The sequence below is a fragment of the Apus apus genome, chromosome 4 (assembly GCF_020740795.1).
Source record: "Apus apus isolate bApuApu2 chromosome 4, bApuApu2.pri.cur, whole genome shotgun sequence".
Classification (NCBI taxonomy): Eukaryota; Metazoa; Chordata; class Aves; order Apodiformes; family Apodidae; genus Apus; species Apus apus.
The window spans coordinates 66,152,425-66,172,986 of NC_067285.1; the positions used below are offsets into that span (position 1 = coordinate 66,152,425).

The 20,562-nt window shown below is 38.6% G+C and overlaps 1 protein-coding gene across 1 annotated transcript in view; it reads right to left on the minus strand.

Moving 5' to 3' along the window:
• The window catches only part of BMPR1B (bone morphogenetic protein receptor type 1B), a 76,653-nt gene that overhangs the window by 21,633 nt on the left and 34,458 nt on the right, over positions 1-20,562 (minus strand). The window contains exons 2-3 of the mRNA XM_051617620.1: positions 10,056-10,215; positions 701-803 (exon numbers count right to left, since the gene is read on the minus strand). Of these exons, the coding sequence (XP_051473580.1) occupies positions 701-803; positions 10,056-10,198 (246 nt within the window). The 5' untranslated portion in view covers positions 10,199-10,215. The remainder of the gene's footprint in view (positions 1-700; positions 804-10,055; positions 10,216-20,562) is intronic.

The window sequence follows — 20,562 nt, forward strand, 5'->3', positions numbered from 1 at the left end:
GAGCTGCAGAGGGATTGAGTAACTCTAATGATGCAATACAAAAATATGAAAGTCACAAATGTTCATCTGTTAGACTTACATTTAAAAAATAAGTTAACGTGGGTATTCAAAACAGTTTAGCCAGAAAAATACAGGAATTGCTGTGTGGAATAATTTAGCTGCTGCTTCAGCTCTTATGAGAAGCTGAGTAAAATACCATCCATGGACCTTGATGGTTAGACTGTTCCTGTACTCATGTAGAACCATTTAAGGTAACATTAGGAAAGGCAAACACTTTAGAGCCACCTTGCTCCATTGCCCATACACTGCCATTCCTGCAGAGATGGAGATTTGCTCTCCACCAGATGACCACTGTACTTGAAGGAAATTTCTGGTACCAGAAATCCAAAACCAAAGTGCAACTGCATGTAAGACATAAAGGTTGCTGCTGACCATCAAATAACATCCTAACTAACTTTAGCTACTATGAAGACTTCAGGAACCAGACTGCATTTCTCTGAATACAAAAGCTTCAGTTATTGCTAGAACCAGCTATAATATGACCATTTGGGGATATAAATGCACTCCTCTCAGCAATCAATGCAGAGCAACTATCTGCCAAATGAATACAAATTAAAAACACATACATGGTAATGCCTGTTGACTGCACTTGAAAGTTATCAAAAGCCAAGCAACACCCTGGCAGCAAATGCTTTCTTACCCGACACTGGAAGTCGGAGCCCTCTAATCCAAGACATCCCTTGGTGACTAAATGTCCACCGGACTCATCTTCTTCTATTATGGTGAAGCAGTACCCATCAGTGCTGAGGATTGGAAAGAATGAATCAGGAAAAGGATCTGAAGTTAAAATTTTGCTGTTGAATACAGTCTTAAACTTTGTTCCTTGCAATGCAAACCTTCAATGACCAACCCAACACACTAAGGCAGGCTGGAAGTTGCAGGCACCCAAGGCAACCTCTCTCAATGCAGTCCAACAGCACTGTGAACCAGCTCTTGCACACACAATGGAGGCTCTGCCCTGGAATCAACACCTTTCCAACATTTCACTGCTATAAACCCCACTAACATACATCTCAATTCTCTGCCTGTGGTCATTAGCTTGTTAAGACTTTGGAGACCTAAAGAAATGAAAGGATCAATGCTGCAGAAGGCCTGCCTTTTGCATGGGAACAAGGCATGGATATTTGCACCATGGTGGAGACCTGAAGAAAGAAATGTTTCTGAGATACTAAATGTAAAATATTAAGAGTGATTTGTGATTCCATATTGCAAACTGCAACACTCTGGTGCATGAGTCCTTGAGTTATCATCAACACCCTTCATAACTGTTTACTTGGATTATAAGCCTAAAGTAATCCATAATGCTTCCATTTACAAGAACGTGCACCAGGGAGGGCAAGTACACTAACAGATGGCTAGACGGTGCTGGTGATAAATGTCCTTCCTCAATGAAGGTCAAATGCCTGAATGCTATGGAAAGAGGAGGAGGAGGGCATGAAAAGGCTGGCTGGATTTTACTAAGACTGCTGTACATTAGTTTCTCAGCAATCTGAAGAAGATAGGTAACATGTAAGAAACACAAACTGACTGATTTGCAGAGGATCATAAAATGAAGAAAAAAGCTCTTTAATGTAAGACATTTTGATCACATAAAAATAAAATATATTGTTATTTCCCCAGGAAAATAACACTGGTTATTACATGCAATGAGTGTTTTTCAGAGAAAAAGAAACAAACTCAGTTAAAACAAGGAAATAATAATTTTTTAAAAAAGAGAAAATTTAAACACAGCAAAATTTCAGGTTATTTGCTTCTTGTTTGAATGAAATAAGCGTCTCAATAGAGCAACAACAGCAAAGGCAATGAAGATGTAGGAACTGAGAGGTGCAGTTACACATATAAAAGATAAACACAATTTGTAAGCATTAGCTACACGAGAGAGATGCTGGATAGGATCATGTCAAACATTTGCTGTGGCATATTTTTATATTAGTGGTGTAGGGTCTAGCCACAGTAAGCTTATTACTTCAAATAATAATCTATCACAAGTTATTGACTTCTGTATTTGAAAAGTAACCACTTGCATGTTACAAATGACCTTCTTGGAGAAATGAGCGATGACTTCTACCCTGCCTTGACATTGTGCATATGAGCAAGGCAAAGGAGACAAGCAACCCTTCAGGGCAACAAGCACCTTGATTTCATTGCTTAAGCTTAAGAGATAGGAACAATAGGATTGCCAAGAAAAGAGACTGTAAGGAATCCATTAGAGTAGAATATTATATTAGATTAAATTTTGTTTGCATGGTGCCTTTGATTCAAAGTAATGAGTAAGTTTAACCCAGAGGACAGAGCCACAAAACAATAAATTGCAATCAAGTGAAACACAAAAATGAACTCAACAGCTAACAGTCCCCAGAAAAAACAAAATGTGCAGTTCACCACAGGAAAGCAAAGGAAGGAAAAGTCAAATTGTTTGCAAAAAGGAAAAAAAGAAGCAGGAAAGTCAGCAGTGTGGGGGTTTTTTTGTTTGGTTGGTTTGGGTTTTTTGGTGTTTTTTTTGTTTTGTCTTTTTTTTCTGACTTGCCACTGGTCTCTGATTCTTAGCTCACTTCTGAAAAAGAAATTCAGGCTCCTCAAACACTTCAGTCCCTCTGAAAATTTTACTCTGAATTTAAAAAGAGAAACAAAATTAGACTGGATAAAGAAAACCAGAAAAATTATAAAGCTACAACAAGCATAAATCGTATTCTTTACAGACAATGGTAGAGGAATGAAGGAAAAGTGCAATTAAAAATAGCAGTGCTGAGCAGCATAAATATTGGTACTACTTGTTTCTACCTCTAAGAAGAACAAAACAAAACAAAGAGTTTTCATGCAATTAAAGACAATGGAAGAAGTCATTATTGTATTGAAAATTTCTCAGGTGTTTACGCAAGAGGTAGAAATGCCTCTTCTGAAAAGAAAGAAGTCTCTCTTACCTGCTTCTCCCCAGCCCCCTCCTTCCCCCTGGCCCCTTCTCCTGGTTCACAAGTTGTCAGATTGACCGCACAGTGCAAGTAAAGGGCAGGGCATACCCTGCTGTTTTATTGATTACCCTACCACTTACCTGCCTATGGTAGGAACGAAACTGCTCATACTATTATAACAAGTCAGAAACAAGTCAGGTTAGGTCTGCATTGTCTCTAATTTTATGTTTATTTTGGTGACTGCACAAATAGAAACAGAGTACATCACAGATACACACAAAGAAAAAACAAAAAATCCCAACCAACAAAAACTATTCTCCACTTTCTAGTAAAAATGCGTAGTATAGAATTATTCTTTTCTTAAACTCTGTAGTTTGAATTCTGTGTGGTTTGATTCTGTGAATGGCGTGTAAAGAAGGAAAACTCAGCCTTATGTTACTGAATACGTCTGGGTACACACCCATTAACCTCCTCCACTAGAACATCATCTTATCAGGGTACAGTGCAGGAGAGTGATTAAATACATTTTGGATGTGATCACTAATAAGCACACATTTGGTGTGTCACATATTCGCCAGGAGTGAATTTTTACAGTCAAGTCAAATGCCAGGAAAACAGAGGAAGTTAATAGCGGAAACACTGACGGACACTGACGTGGAAGGTGGTGCTACAATTATAGATTATCAGAAAGAAAGAGGTGATCTTAACTGAGACCTTTACTAAATGTCAGAAGAGAGGAACAGAGGTCAGCACGTTTGCAACTGCTCACACAGATGTCCTCACTGGCCAAGAGCCATTTTTCATGGAAGATGAGATACCTCAGCCACCAAAACTTGCCTGCTAAGGATTTCCTGTCCTACTCTCTGTGTGTGTGACGCAGCCAGGTATGGCAATATATAACTTGGACAAGCCATATCTTTCCCTTGTTCAGTGCCTATCACAAACAAACAGGTTAAATGACTTGATTAAAAGATTCCTTATCTTTTATTTTACTTGTAATTGAGTCCATACAAGTCTCAATATTTTTGTCCATTCCTCATCTCTATACTCCTGTTTTGGATATCAGAAAGAGCTACAGCATCTTTTCATTTCCACCTAAAGCAACATGACAAGTTTCTGCACTGTTCTTAAAAAAGATTTTAAAATGTTAGATTATATTATGTACAAGAACTGTGAAGTTCATATTCTTCTCTAAAGACTGGCTGAAATAATCTAATTTGAAAATTGGCTGGCTCCCAATTTGCATCTAATTCACGTATCTTGTCACATCCTTCACTTAAGGAAGATGATGAAGGCCAAATTTAGCAAAACACTGTCTTTGGACACCATCCATAAAACAACATGTCACTTGTAAATGTGTTCAACGTAGGCTAATTTTTCAGAAAAAATACTATAGTTAGTGGCTGAGCATCAGAGAAGTAACATGAAACCAAGCAAGAAGAGCATTACACAGCTGTTGAGCCAGATACAACCTTCAGCAACTCTGAACTCAAGAAGAGACATACAGGTGTAACAAAGCCAAGGATTTGGCTCACAGTGGGTCACAATTTCCGGCCTCACTGGTCTCCAAGATGGTGATGCTGCTCCTACCATGCATACTCTGCTGTTTATGGTACCTTTTGGCTCTCTGGGTGCTCAACGATGACTCTACACACAGAGAGAGAAAGAAGGGTACCCAACACATCCTAGCCCAACATCTTTTCATTTATCATATATAGGCCTATCAAACGATTCTTGCTCTGTACTACCTGCCCATACTATTCTACCAGGACTAAGACATGACCCAGCCCACCAAATGTGTCTTGCATTGTTCTACTGAATCACAGATCAGATCAAACAGTTCCCCCTGACACTGGGGTCACAAAGCAGAAAACAAGCCATTATGCCAATCTGTGAGGTAGAGCCCTAGAAACTGTCCAGGCTTCATACTGAGTATCCAAGCTTTGACAGGCCTATAGAGCTGATAGCACAACTTGGGGTACAGCAACAGCACTGAGCATGGGTCCCTCTGCCTTTCACCAAGGCTCTCTAGCACCTTTCAATTCTGTCCAAAATTCATCTCAGCAGGTGTGAGAACTATGAAGAAGCAAATAGTAAAAAAAAGCTACACATCTTCCTCTTTTTCTTTTCCCTTTTTCTTTTATTCCAATCTTTTGTCTCCAGAATTTAAACACAGACCAAATGTTCTCTTTTACTTGATCTTAAGATTACACTTTTTTTAATTTATATGATGCAGCTGCTTCTTTAATGCTAAGAGAGACTTAACATGGGTAATGCTGGTCTTTTTTTTTTTTTTTTTTTTTTTTTTTTTTTTTTTATTCAATATGCAAGGGAAGTCCAGCACTTTCTGCACAGTAACACCAAAGTACTCTCACACACTAAAAAACTATCTGAGGGTAACACAACAGATCTCAATACAGGGAGACTACACTTGCATTACTATTTTGCTTAAGGTTTATATTAAATATCTAAGGGACAAGCCCTGAACAAAACAAAACCCAATTTCTGGGGCACAGTTGAGAAGTGTGGCAGAAGGAATTTCCATTTCAGTTTAAACACTTGGGGTGAAGTCACCTGCTGAGCCAGGTTTGAGATGTACTGCCCTGGCAGAGGGGGCAAAGAAAGACTGGAGCTTGCAAGCAATTGTCTCTGTTGACCTTTGTTTTTTTGTTGTAATAATCAAAGGGGACTTAACTGCCACCAGTACAGCCCTATATAAAGAGTTCCATTAAATAATAAAAATAAATATAAAACTGAACAAAAAGCTAGCTGGTAAGATCTCACCATAGTTCCTTTATCATAAAATATTCATCCTTACCCTAAAAATTGAAGTTGTTTAAAAGAAAAGTTACTTGAATTCAGTGTTTTGGCCTGCTGCTGAAGACTTCTTCCTTCTACATACCAAATTACAAAGAAAATTCAATCATAATATCTAGAGAAGAGGAGAATTAAAGTAACTTCACTCAAGTGAATTATCACCTCTGGTAACACAGAAAAAAGCACCTTAATTATTTTAGTGTTTTAAATAACCAAAACTACCTCAAGACACAGTTGGGCAGAAACATAATCAAGACTGGTGAGCAACACCTAAGAAATTAAACTCTATCAGCACAATCTTTAAAACCATCAGCATTTATTTGTCAATTAAAAATAAACTACAACAAGACACCTAATCAGACTCTGCCATGACTACAATCCCATTACAGTCAAAGCCAATCAAATCTAATGTTATTTTTAAAAATATGCAATTAATTATGATTAGACAAAACTGCCTGTGCATTCACGCTGTACACAGAAAACTTGAAATGCAACAGTAAAATAACATGCTGGTTGTGTTTAAAGCAGCTTTGAGCTTCTTTACTGAAAGCCATTTATGAATTGCAGAGATATTCAGAAAGAAGAATAAAGTTTCAACACACTGCATGTTAAAGCACCCTTTACAGGCAAAGGACTGTAAACCTTCTGCAAAGATCTTGTCAGGGCCCTGAGAGCACTAATGAGCTTCAATTGCCTGGAGTGGCCCCACCTGGGACCCCACAACTCCTAAACACCCCCTGCCCAGAGGCTCTATTTAAGCTCAGGTCTGAGCACCACACCCCCCTGAAGCAATGGTACAGAAATGCCTCACTCCAGCCTCAGTCTCTCCTCTGGATACAGATCACTACTGGCCACGTGAAGGGCCATCGAGGGAGTTATCTCTGCCCTTGTGTTCAGGTACCCTTGGGGAAATGGGTCCTGGGTGGGTGAGGATATGTCTGGCCCTAGCATCACCCTCAGCTCCTGGCTTGGCTCTCTTTCAGTGCTTGCTGACACTAAACCCCTCTTGATGAGATGACTCTGTAATGGGTCTTCCAAAACTTGTTGTGCTTGTAGATTGCCTAATTGTTTTTTGAGTACACTCTACTAGAGCTCCTGCTTTTCTGTTGATATAGAAAGCAATCTGCATTCTAAACTGCAGTGTTATCCTTAGCTCCCTAAAGTATTATTTGACTTAAGCTGCAGGAAGTATAAAGAAAGGAACATCCTGTATAGGAACACAGCAGGCTATTAGAGAATTTGATACAGATGTGGTTAAAAAATATTGACTTTTAAATTTCTAAAAATACAATTATGGAGATGATTTCAAATGGCCACCAGATGTCCTCATTTTTATATAAACATTCAGACTACTGGTACTACAAGCAGGATCTATACTTTTAACAGATAAAATACCTGTGGTAGCAAATCAAAATCTTCAGTTGGGATGGCAGACTGCTTTTTAAAGAATTTTTTAATGGTGATAGCAATAGGACCAGCTATTTTATTCAGAGAATTTTGAATTAAACACAACAGGAAACACTTTTGCATTGAACTTTCAGAGCCTTCTCCTTGCTCCTGGGCACACAAAAGGCTTCCCTGCTTTTATGAGAGTACCAGTAGGGATAGTGTCTGATGCTCTCCAAAGTCCAAGCCCTGGCTATGGATATGGTCAGTGAATTTGCCAGGTCCTTGGGTGCTTCAGTATGTACTGCCTCCTCATTGCAGGGGTGGCAGATACAAGATCTGTAGGTCCAGGCACAGCTCAAACCTCAACAGACTGATAGAGCTGATGATAGGTTTGATTTTTTTACATATAAAATGGAAATGGCTTTTAGTGGCTACATGTGGGAGAAGCAGATAATGCAATAGATTTTAATCTGGAGCAGTTAATTTATTCTTCAGTCAAACAACAGTGTGATCAATACTGCTTGAACTTCAATATGGGGAAACTTCCTTTATAGTGAGGTTAAACATGAACTCCCAAATGCTTTAAAACTGTGCCAACACTAATTTGGGCTAGGATGAAATATGAAAGCTACTGCCTGACTAGCAAGATTGTCACAAAACACAGAGGAAACAAATAGTCCCTGCTAACCTGATTGGTCTTGGTTAAATCTTTTGAAACTTGGTCTCAACCCAGCCAGCTAACCAGAGACCTCCTAATTACTCTTTTCCAACAGTAGACTTAGGACTCTCTTCTCTCTGTAATACCCCATTTCACTTTTCATCCTAAACTCATCTATGTAGTAGGGAATTTAAGAAGCAAAGGATTAGACTAATACTTAAGTAGATGTAGGGAAAATAAGGGGTGTTGTGTCCTTCGTACCTCACTACAGCTCTCACACCAAGTGGCAAGGCAGATGGTGCTCGGGTGACAGACAGCAGAGGATGGAAAACAAGTAGCTCTGGATAAAATGCAAGTCTTTTGACTGTTTAAATTTTCCTGGGCAGAAAAGTGATTTGATTGGTAAATTCCAGTTCCGATTATTATTTTGATGTCTAAATTGGAAAAAATTAATTTTGTCACTAAGTATAAAAGTTAAGCCTGGAATGTGTAAAGATTGAGGACAAAAAGGGGTATAATTTTGTGTTCTATTACTAAATTGTCTACTCTTGGCTGTTAGCACCTAAAACCAAGTTTGGTATTTGACATTGTAAGAAAGACTCTGCAGAGTGTCTTTTAAGTATCACAGTGAGGGAAAATGCACAAATCCATTCTAATAGGACATTTACTCACAGTTCCTGGTTACATGAAATACACTTAATGTCAATGCCTGCAAAGCAATGTGCCACAGCAGGCTTTCCCAGCTGGGGTGTAAACTTTGTTCAATGGGTTCCTTAACATGGATCCCTTTGTGCTTCCTAATTCTTGGATTTAAAAGTCATCTTCAACTTCCTTGTGTGTGTGTGAGGCAGCATGTGTGGAAGTGGTGGCTCTTGCTGGGCAGGAAGAGGAAACAGCTGATTTGTGCTGCAGGGGATCTGCAAATTGATATCAGAGTGGGTTCTTACAGCTTTTGGAAATGATTGCCATGTGAGAGCAGTTAAGTCCAGCTCCTAGCTAGAGCAAGGGTTCGAAGGAAGAGGAAGTGGGGGTGGGAAATATTTACAGGTGTCATCAAAACTCTGGTATGCTTCAGTGTGAAACTGCAGGCTGAGCAGAATTATGTAAGGCTACAAAACAACATGCATTAAAAAATATCTTCAGCAACCTTAGGTTTTCCCCATCTATCTTTTTAATCCACTTGCCTTCAAGAGCTGACACAGTGTCAGACTGTCCCACCTCAAGCAGCCTTGCTTACCCAACTGGCATGTTCAGCTGGGCTCACATTTGTTCTGTGCTTTGATGCTTCTCACATTCCCACAACTCTAGTAGGCTATAGCTCATGGTGACTATCTCCTCTATCTTTCTTGCTCTAACTAAGTAGAAAAGCTTAAACTCTCCATGCAGAATGTGAAAAGCTTGCCTCCACTTTGCTGCAGCAAAGTTAAACTGTACATGCAGCACCTTAAGCCAGGAGAGAGGTCTGACTGCTACCCTCATTCAACAGCAACATTATCTGTGCAGCCAGAGCTGCTCTTGGCTGGGGGAACAGCAGCTTGGTCTCCCCACAGGAAGCCTCAGATTCCTCTTGCTGCAGGCAGTGCCAGTGCAACACAGTGCAAGGCTGAGCCTCGAAGGAGATTGTACACAGGTGGACATGCCTTTCCGCCTGGGAGGTGGAAGGATCCAACTTTGGGCCTGAGAAAGCCAAATCTAACCCAAATGAGAAGTCTGGTATCTAAATGCAAAACCAAACAGAAGACTATAGCTAGTGTAAGAAAGTATTCAATACTTTATCTTGAAAAAAAGATCCTCATTTTTGCATAGAAGCAAGAAAAAAAAGTCTTGAGGACTTACAAAAGACAGCTTAGCTATTGGAAAGACACACCAACAGCAGGATTCTTAAATTATGTTCCACAGAGCGTGATTATAAATTTATAAGCATTCACAGACATTTCAGTACATTTCCATTAAGCCTCCTCATTAACTGCATGTACCTTTAAAAACAACCCCCTACTTTCAGAACATTTCTTATGCAATGAATTAATGTAAGTATTATCTAAAACTTTAAAGATGACAACATCCTAACATAAAAAATTTGCATAGCTGCTATCTAGGTAAAAATTACTTCTGATTTTTAGCCACAGTGTATAAGCAGCTTATTTACATATGAATGCCTAAACAAAAACTGCAATACCCAATGTGGGACTGCTGTTTTTCTATGTTTCACAACATGAACAAACCTGCAGGTGCTGTTGACTGAATCCTCAGGACAGTGGTGGTGGCACTGACAGGACAGCTTCTTCTGAGGAGGGGCAGGTGCTGTGCTCTCACCATCTTCTTTTCTGGTCTCCATGCTCAACTTGCCAGAACTTCGCAAGGGCATGTTGTCTACAAAATTGGCTATAAATATAAGGCAGAGGGGAAGAAATAGTTATAGGCTGGATTGCAAGACCTGGAAGGAAGGCTTTAGAGTATTTCTACCCATCAAAATTTGAGACAGTTATTTGAACTGGGTGTTCACCACAAGCCAGAAGCCTCTGAAATTGTCACTGTGGTATTTGAGGCTTATTGGGCCTCAGTGGCGTTAGACCAGAGGTGCTGATATTCCAGTTCTGCCACTGCCAGCATTGCAAAAAGTAATGTACTTTTCAGACTGCAGAGTACAGCCTTTCTCCTACTGCATTACTGTCAAATCCTTGGTTACACCTTTGCACTTTGTCTCTGTACTTGGCTCGCAGCTACATCCACTGAACCCTATAAAAATGAATGGGATTTATGGTACTCAAGGCAGAGCAGAACAGGGGTATGTAATTTAAAAAGTAGTGATCTTTCAAGTTCAATCACACTGTCACTGAACTGCATAAGCATTACTTGGAAAACAAGGAAAAATCATTTCTATTAAAAAGATATATAAACAAAGTAAAAGGCAAGAATGTGTTTTAGAATTACCAATGCTGAAGTATGTGAAAGTGATTACTTCTAAAAATATCAGAGTACTGAATCTCCATGGAGCTGGTGGAATACAGCTAGAGACGTTGGTCATGGGCTAGAAGCTGTTTAAGAGACTTGCTTCACCATTACTCCTCCCTCAGCTCTGCTCATAAATACCAACTTTCACTGCTTGTGAGTATTTTAAGCCTCAAAGACCAAAAAAAAAAAAAAATCAGCATGAAAAGGTTCAACTGGCAGCTTCTCACTTTCCTTTGCTTCCTTGTAAGAAATCTTACTAATGGGTCATTTATGAACAGCTGTCTCCAACAGAGTAGTTGAAGAGCAGGCTCAAAATTCCTTATTAAGTCTTTAGAAACAATTGGCATTGTTGTTATTATTATTAATTTGATTGGCTCCTGAACTGCTGCTTTGACTCATTAAAATCTTCCCCAAACCTCCATGACCAGAAATGAAATAATAATACTAAGGTGATGCACATGAAAGACCACAAACACCATTCACCACATCAGACTATAATGCCTACTAAATATAAAATGCACATGACTTGATCTTTGCTCAGTACCTATGAATTTCACTGAAACAGACTGGCTTTTTTTATTAGCTCACATCTTCTTAAAGTCAAACCAGAAAACTAGTTACAAAACAGACACAAAATACGGGCTTGTAATGCCTGTGCCCAGCATAAAATATTAACTGGATTCATGACACAACTAGATGTCAAATTCCCATGCTGTTTTTACTAATATTTTGCAAAATTAGAATTAAGTGGATTAGTTCACTAAAGATGCCTTCAATATGTGTACTCATAGCTGTACTTTAAGATGCAGTAGGTGCTTAAGTTAAGAAGAAAATGCAGTTTGTTTCTCACAATATAAGTATACTTTAAAATGCAGCCTGTCTACAACAAATTAGTATCAACAGATGTTTGCTCCCTGGGTCACAGGATTAGAGATCAAGTACATTTTTTTTTCAAGCAGCAATTTTTTGTATTACTTTGTTAGCATCAAACATGGAATATTCACTTATTAATATTCCTGTTAAGGATTTTCACACTTCAAGCTCATCAGGCAATGGGGTGAAATAATCTGCTCTGTGCACTGCTTTCATGGTTCTTTTTACAAGCTATTTACAATTTCAGCAGGGATCTTTCCTAAGCAAGGAGTGCAAAAACAAAAGCATTTTACACCAAACACAAAAAAGGTTTAACTACACATTTGAAAGCACCTAAGGATTGAATTTAAACAACTAAACTTCCTCATAATCCATACAACTGTAGGTCATTCCTCTTTTCAACAACTGCAGAAGACAGTTATTCTCCAATGCAATCTGTGCCCACCATTCATCAGGGATGTGAACACTGACACCTTCTGCAGAACCTGACATTAACAACAGCAGGTTACATTTCTAGACCTGGTTGTAGTCTTGGTTAAAATGAAAGGTGGGAGCTGCTGAGTAAGAATCAGAAATCTGAAGTACCATCAAAGCATCACAGGTGGCTATTTGGTGATGTAGTTTTGTTTGTAGAGAACTTAGGACAAATAGGCTGGTATTCAAATTTACACTTTCCAAGAGTTTGAAGTAGGGATGTAGCCCAGGATTTTGCTTTCAACTAATACCCAGGGTCAAAAATAGTGTAAAATCACTGCAGGTTAGTGTCTAATACATTAAAGCAAAGCAAATTAAAAGAGGTAAGAATATGATACTTCATCAAATTTAGTTAATTTTCTCAGCTTATCCCTGTCTTTCCACTAAAATTCACCTGCATGTGCAAAGTACCTTGCCCTGCAAGGACAGGCAGGGGGCCATCAGGGCTTTTATGTCTCTTTGGAGTATTGCTCCTGAGAAATATTTTCCTCTATAGGACTGGGACCACTGAAAATTGTGATGTGGTGGCTTCTGTTATGAATCTCTACCTGAGAATGGGAACTGTATGCTCAGAAGCAGCACACTACTGTTGTGTTTGTTTTGTGTTTTTTTTTTTCCAAATGTTCAAGTCTCTCTACATGCTTTGCTTCACCTGAGCTCCTTTATCATATCCCATGGCCATCTTTACAGAAAGGCACATCCACAAAGATCCTGAAACCAGGAGAAGGTAAATTAGGAAAATAAAGTGCTGTAAAATGAAAGCATTATCTTGAATGACCATAAGAATGACTAATGTCTATCTAAACCCCTACTAACCTGCATGCCAACTAATAATACTTCATAGATATATTCTTTCATTTTGCTTCCCATCCTCCTAGGCTTCATGGTACTTCTATGAGTACTAAGCTTTCAAATCTAAATAGTAACTTTCTCATGTGGCAATCTTTTTCATGAGTTTTCAGTTTGTTTTTATATAATCTTTTTAAATAAGAGACATGAACACAGATTCCCACTCTACAACCACAGAGAAGTAACCATCAAGATGAACTATAATTTGGTTTTAAAAAATGCTAGTTAGTGTTGATTAACATTACAGGTCTGTAGGCAGTGGCACTTCATACACAAAAGGAAAATCACTAATTTAAGCTTTGCATTGACTTGTAGTGCAAAACCAACTTGATCTAGAGAGCCCATATCCTAGTGTACATTCAGCCCTCAAGCTCTCTGGCATAGCTGCCAATAGCTACTCCAGTCCCTGTCAACTGTAGCCATAGTTATGTGATTTGGACAGGAATTTCTCCACTAGACTCTGGATAAAGCCAAATAGTTTGTTTCACACTGGCCCACAGCCATCAGATGGTAATGACTTTTGGGTACTGCTCTGATTCAACAAGTCTGGTAACGAAGGAGGTGAAAAGCTCTGAATTCTGTTCTCTGCATTGTGTAGTCCAAATCTGAAACCATCCTGCTCCCAGAGGATGAATAATTATCAACAGTTATCCTAACACATTGATTTCTCCACCACAGCTGTGTGATTTATGTGTTGCCTATGCAGTGAAAAAGCAGATTTTCTATGACCTTGCATGGGTTTTTCAGGAGTAAAAGTCAGACTTTCTCCTTCCCAAAACAGATGGTAAGGGCCACAAATATGTATATTCAGGAAGAAAAACAAAATAAAACAAAAAAAAAAAACACAAAAAAAACCACAAAACAAACAAACAAAAAAAACCACAAAAAAACCCACCCAAAAAATCAGAGTGGTGTGCTCACTGCTCTTTCTACATAGTGCATTTGATGCCTCAAACTTATGCAGTACCCTCCAGTCACATTTGTCTGGCCCCATAATAACAATGTTTGAGTAGCAATAGAACCCACTGAGGGGGAGCAATGTTTTCTGCTTCAGAGAAGGTACCTGGGAAGTTTTGCACATTCAGGAATGGCTGATCCAAATGCTGCTTTGGACACTCACTCAAAAGTGTCTAAACAGTAATTTAATAAAAGAAAAAAAAACAAAAAAAAAACCAAGCCACAACATCCAAACCTCAAGAGAAAATCAGTCAACTTGATTAAACTGTTGCATGGAATTTTAAAATTGCAAGGTTATTTCACCTATACACCAAACTTGTCTATCCAGTTAGTGGGCTTTTCTTCAAATCATACTTTTATTATCATGCCACAGCCTACTACAGTTTCCTATCCTATCTCATAAACTACAGCCTGATGACTTCCCACTAGGCCAGAGTTATGCCACTGACATGACTGTTTTAAGAGAAAGGGAAATAACTGCTAACTCACTGTACTTTACAGTCATCAGATAAAGAATTTCCATGGGATATTTTTTGGCAAATAGTCAGCAGTGAAAACGCAGTGCAGTTAAATAAGTTGAAATAAATTACACCTCTTAACTCAGCCTGATGTACTGTGTAAAATAGTCAAGAGGTAACAGTAAAACACCTTTTATTGGTGACAATCATAAAACAGAGAAGGAAAAGCAGATCATGACAGTTTCCCTTTGCTGGATATTCAAGGCTACCATAAAACTCAATGAAAGGCTGGATGGCAAGACCTGAGTATTTTTGATCCAAAACAACAGTAAACATAATCTGGTGGAAAAACACCAGAAAAACACTTTTCAGAAAATGATTGTATTGCACTAAAGATCCCAACTTGAGATTAGAATCAAATGCTGTTTAAAAATAACTGTACCTTGATTACATCCACTGTAATAAATTTGCATACTAAAAAAAAACTACAGCATTGTTGGGCTTACCATGCATGATTTGCTTTATTTCCCACCTGTTCTGGATTTCCTGTACACCAAAGTATGTAGAAACTACACATTGCTCCTCCTCATCTGTATTTCAAAATTTGGGATGGTTTTGTTCTATTCACAATGCAAATAAATGAGGGTTATAATCTGATGTACTTTTAAAGAATCTGTAAAGACAGTTTTCTTAAGAACTGTTTCTGTCCATATACATAGAATTGCTGAGTACCAATATAGATATGTATACAGAGCTACTTTAAATAAAGTATGTATTTTTCACAAGTTCCATTTGCATTAGGTTTGAAAAGGCTAAGTACCTCTCTCAAAAAAATTTTTAAGACATCCTAATCACACATGATATTATTAGCCAAATTAGTTAATTTCAGCATGGAATGTAACAAGCTGTGGCACAGCCACTGATAAAAGACCCTTCAAATTAATACTCATACTGAACTACTTGCTACTTAAAATCTCACAGGCTGCTTTGATGTCACAGCCCATGGAAAAGGCACATGTAATTTGCTGCCCATCAGTACATCACATTTTGATTTGAGTGTTAACTTTCCTCGTTTCCTCTCATTCCTGCTATCCACAGTTAAACTTTGATATACTTTTCCTTTGGAAGAAAATGAGAATTGTTGACACATTTTTCATAGAATGAAATGCAAAGTGTTTTAGCCTGCCAGCTTTGACTCAGTAAAGTCTACTCCTACCCACTGTAATTCCCCCTGAATGTAGAATTTCCTCAACCCTCAAATCTCTCACTTAATTCTACCTCCTGCAATCCTTTGGTTCCATCTGTAAGTGTTCCATGACAAAGAAAAGCTTTTAAAAAGTTAGTTTTTAATATTTGCAAACATAATTCTGAATACACCATCAAGATAAATTTGTTTATTTCTAATCTCTTTTCAAGAGCTACATTTCAGACAGCAAAGGTAAAATGTGTTGGAGCTGCCTCTATTCTTTTCTGAACTGTGTGCTCTTGTTCAATTCAAAATGAACAAAGATTGGTATAAAATCACTGGTATTTGATGCATACATGAGAATAACAGGCAATAAAACTGGAACAGTAAGATGCAAATACTTCAGAAATACTAAGGTGAGATCTAAGGCCCAATCTGTGAATGACTGACTCTTCGGACTTCATCCCCAGAAGACTTCTGAGTCACAACAGAGTGTCTCTTGAAAAAAGAGACTAAATCAGGCCTTTTCTGATCTCCCCGAAGCGTTAACCCCTTTAAATTATTTTGTGGTACCTTAAATACTATTTATTTCAAAGGCACACTAGCCTAGCTCTGTGAGATAACATGCAGAAGTATGTTTTCCATGGTGGCATTACTTGGTATATTGCTTCATTTATCCATTTGGCTCATATTCAGTGTCTGCACTTTACAGGATAGCTTCAGATAGAAAATAAGCTACTGAATAGGCACAATGGATGCAAAGGATAGTCTCATGCCTTCATCAAACTTGCAATATTTGTCACTACAGAAAACAAGACAAACTATTTCAGTGAAAATGTTACAGCAGTTTCTTTGAAAGATATTCTTTTTATCTCTCATCACTTTTATGAACCTGAGCTTCTTCATCTCTTCCTCAATAGCATCTTGGAAAATGTCTAGTTAAATGTAATCAAAACTCATGAAACTATGTCAGCTGCAAACCCCGAGTTACAAGCATTACCTGATCAAAACAGGGCATGGTAGCTCAGGTACAAAGATGTGAAACAAGCAGTCTGGATATTAAGCTACAAAGAGTTGAGTCTGTGGCATACTCCTCAGTTAGAAAAAAATTTGTCAAGACAGGAAGATGGGTGTTAACATTCAAAGGTGGCTATTTCTGCTTTTAAGCTGCAAATCCCCACATACACTTGCAGTTTCAAGCATCAAACACTGAATGCTACCATCAGGAGATTATTATTCAGACATCATCACAAGCAATCTTGAAAATTCTCAACCCTAGCTAGAGCAAAAAAAAAAAAAAAAAAAGCAGACAAGAAGGAGCACAGTGTGATACCATTACTACTGAATTATGCTTTGCCAACTGATCTTTTAAGAAAGCCTCTGAGATTGCAACGGACACGCTATATGTTCTTACTTACTATAATTTCGGATGATATTTAGATAGAGGCATTCAGACAATGGCATTTAAAAGAAACATCAGTACTCAGCTTTGACCCTGTGGCTCCTAGATATGTTTAATACATCACTGTGACTCCACTTGTCCAGTAAAAAGAAACTGAGGAACACCATGCAGTAGTTAAGACACAAATAGTGCCTGGAAGATAAAAATACCAGCTAGCCATTCTCATGTCAACATCAAAGACTGCACCTCTACATTAAAATAAAATTAGCATGTGCACAAACCCTGCCTGCAGGAGACAGTGCCAACACTATTCAGAGGTGCCAGAGCCTTCTAACTGACTGGGTTTGGCTGTTCATGAGTAGATGTGACATATCCCCAGTTCAGCCTAAAGAGCAACATACTTCATAAATCACTAACTCCTTTCTCAATCCTGCTACTTTGGAGTTGTTCCCTGTCTTCTCATAAGAATAAACAAAACAACATACATATTCCCAAAAACTAAACTGTCATACAGCTATCTTATCATAGCATAAGCATGTTATATTTTTAATGTATTTTTTAGAATTTTATGGCCATACATATAGAGCATTCTTTAAACTTGATTTATTAGTTTACCACAAATGCTTCCCAAATCATGGGGATGATGACGATTCCTACAAACTCGGCTCCCCATTTTTCCTCAAGTGCCTGGTTGTCTAACAGAAGGGGAGATTATTTAGTATCTGACAAAACCACTGGTATAATTTGATAATTCTTCATGGGCAGATGCCGTTAGCATCCCTAAATCCCAAGTGTTTATGATATACTCAGCAACTAACTGTTGCTGAATGAAGTGCTCGTGGATCTGCAAGAATTTTTCTTCCTGGAGGCAAATGCCATCCTGCCAGGTCAGCAGGCCAAGCAGTGTTTTAAGTAATTGAATGAGTGACAATATAAATTCTTGCCCTGTTCAGCTGCCAAAGCAGGGACTGAACTGAATTGACTGCTGCTACTGTTGGCGTCACCACACACGCTGAGTAGGTATTTGAACTGCATGTTTAAAAATCTTAAGTGATGAAGAAGATCTTTGTGCTCGTGAAGGAGAGCCGAGGCACAAATCTTATCATCTGCAAACATAGCCAAATGCAACAGAAAGAGTCATTGACTTATTCACTTCTGAAGAAAAAATAAATCCATTTGAAGGGGGAGGAAAGTATCTCTTTGGAAACCAAAATTAATTGCATGCATGAAACAACTATAATCAATTCTGACCACACACATTAGTGCTATGGTTTTCCTGAGGTGTCCAAGTAGCCTAAAAGCAATTCCATGTCTGAACACTTCAGAGCATCTGCTGGGATCCTATCTGGGTGGGAAGGAAGCCATGCCTGCCCAATGCCACTGCCACCAAACCGTCAACTGGTAGTGACACTGACCCACTCACTCCAATCTCTGAAAGAGAAAGAACCAGCCATCAGCCCCGCTGCGTTTGCTTGCTGGTTTGTTTTTTTTTTTTCCAATGTCACATGGCTAAATCTTCAGAAATGCACTTTCTTAAGTGACTCAAAGTCTAAGAAAGAAAAGTAAATTGCCATCACCCTTAAAACTTTTAACTCACATGCCCTTCTCCTTGCCCAGAGCTTTTCAAAGGCTGTGGGACAACCTTTCTCTCCTTAGACTTTTTCTAGAGTATGAAGCAAGAAACAAGTCTGGTTAAAGATCAAACTGGTAATTTGTTGTTGTTGTTGTTTTTTTTCAGTACCCAGCCATACATGAAGAGTGAAGGTTTAGGATAAAAAATATATTTGTATTTATTATTTAGCTATTTTTCCAATTAACTAGTGTATTTAACACATACAGAACAGAGGCAGAATTGTAATAAGCATTGCTGACACATGCACTATATATTGCCAAAGTATTTCTAAAATTAGAAAAAAGTGTCCACTCCTAAGGCTAAAGCCAGTCCCAGCTCTATATTTCATCCTCAAAATGCAAACTTCTCATCAAAATTGGTCTATTATTGGAAAAAAGTACACTGCAGGACAAAGAGAAAAACCTCTTTTTAAATTCATTGCAGGCTGAATGTCAGTTACCAGGTCTTCTAAATCTTTTTTTATCCTCAAAAAAGGAAATAGAAAAATCTTTGGCTTTCTCTGAAGGATTGTCTCCGTAATTCTACCACCTCTCTCCTTAATGCTAAACCTACCAAAGCGCACCTAAAGGTTTGTAGCAGACCCCAGACACTGTACAAGCTCTGAATCACAGTCCAAGTGTATGAATGGGAAATCTCCAGGACGTGTGTCCCTCAGCCCACCCCCCCAAGAACTGCAGCTTCCAACACCAGTGTCCTGAGCAGCCAGCTCCCCACAGGGCAGCCCCCGCATCTCCCCAGCACACCAACCACGCTGCTATTTTCTCTCAGTCATGCGTTTTGTTCTTTGACCTTTCTGCAAAAAAACACTGAATTTCACTGGGTCTTTTGGTGTTGTTTTTTTTTTCAAAATCTCTTTAGCGTTTGCCTTGAACTAGGCTTTAATTTTATATATATATATAAAAGGAAATTAAAAGAAAGAAAAAGGAATGGGAAAAAGAAGGGAAAAAAAAGAGGAAAGAAAAATAAAAACACCCACAAGTGGTTTGTGAGCTGAAAAGCTAATCACTCTACTTACACTGGGCTTCGGCAGGCTTTCTACATCGCTGCCAGATTCCCTGAAGAGGAGAGTCATGTGAGGAGGCAGAGGGCAGCTCGGGGGCTCCACTAAGAAAACACAGCACCCTGCGCTGGGCTAATCCTGCACCTGTGGCCTGTTATTCAGCAGTAAAGAAATGTAGTCCAGGCTGCTTCTGCCTAATACAGCTCAGCTGTTTTTCTCTGTACTCCCTTTGATTATAAGCTGGCAAACAATATTATTACAGCCAGGCACAACGCAATATTCAGGCTACATAGGATATGACAGTAGAAAGGTGGAAGAAAAAAGAAAATCCTGGAATTAGAAATAAAATAAAGACTCTAAGCAATACAGAATTAGTAACTATTTCCAGATGGCTGACAGCGGCTTCCAAGGTCAGTATGTGAAATGCAGACTACAGCTGAGCCTTCTGCTCCTCACCTCCCTATAAAGAGGGTCTCCCTGCCATATGAGACACACCATAGCGGCCTACCTCTCATTTATCCAACTCCACACATGTTTTCCAATGTGTGCCATCACAAGGTTTCAGTGTTTTTTAGGCTTCCTCTTGTTTCCTTTATGGGCAAAACAAAAAATGCCAATACAGAACAGACGATTAAAAGAGATGGAATAACAACTAGCAATTTGTGATTATTTAATTTTTATTTTTTTTTACAGAGAAAAAGCCACCTAAGAGGTCAGGAAGTTACTACCAGGTTACATAGGTTTTATCATAGCATGTCACTAAATAAGATAGGCAACTTGACAAAAACTATATACAAAGAGCAGTAAAATTTGGTCCTGTAATGGAAAGACAGCAAGAATTCCACTCCAAGGTAGATACAACAGTTGAGAGTAATTAATTATCCTGACATATGTCTTACAAGTTGACTAACGACTGTTAAAAATTCCCTGTAATTGTAATCTGCA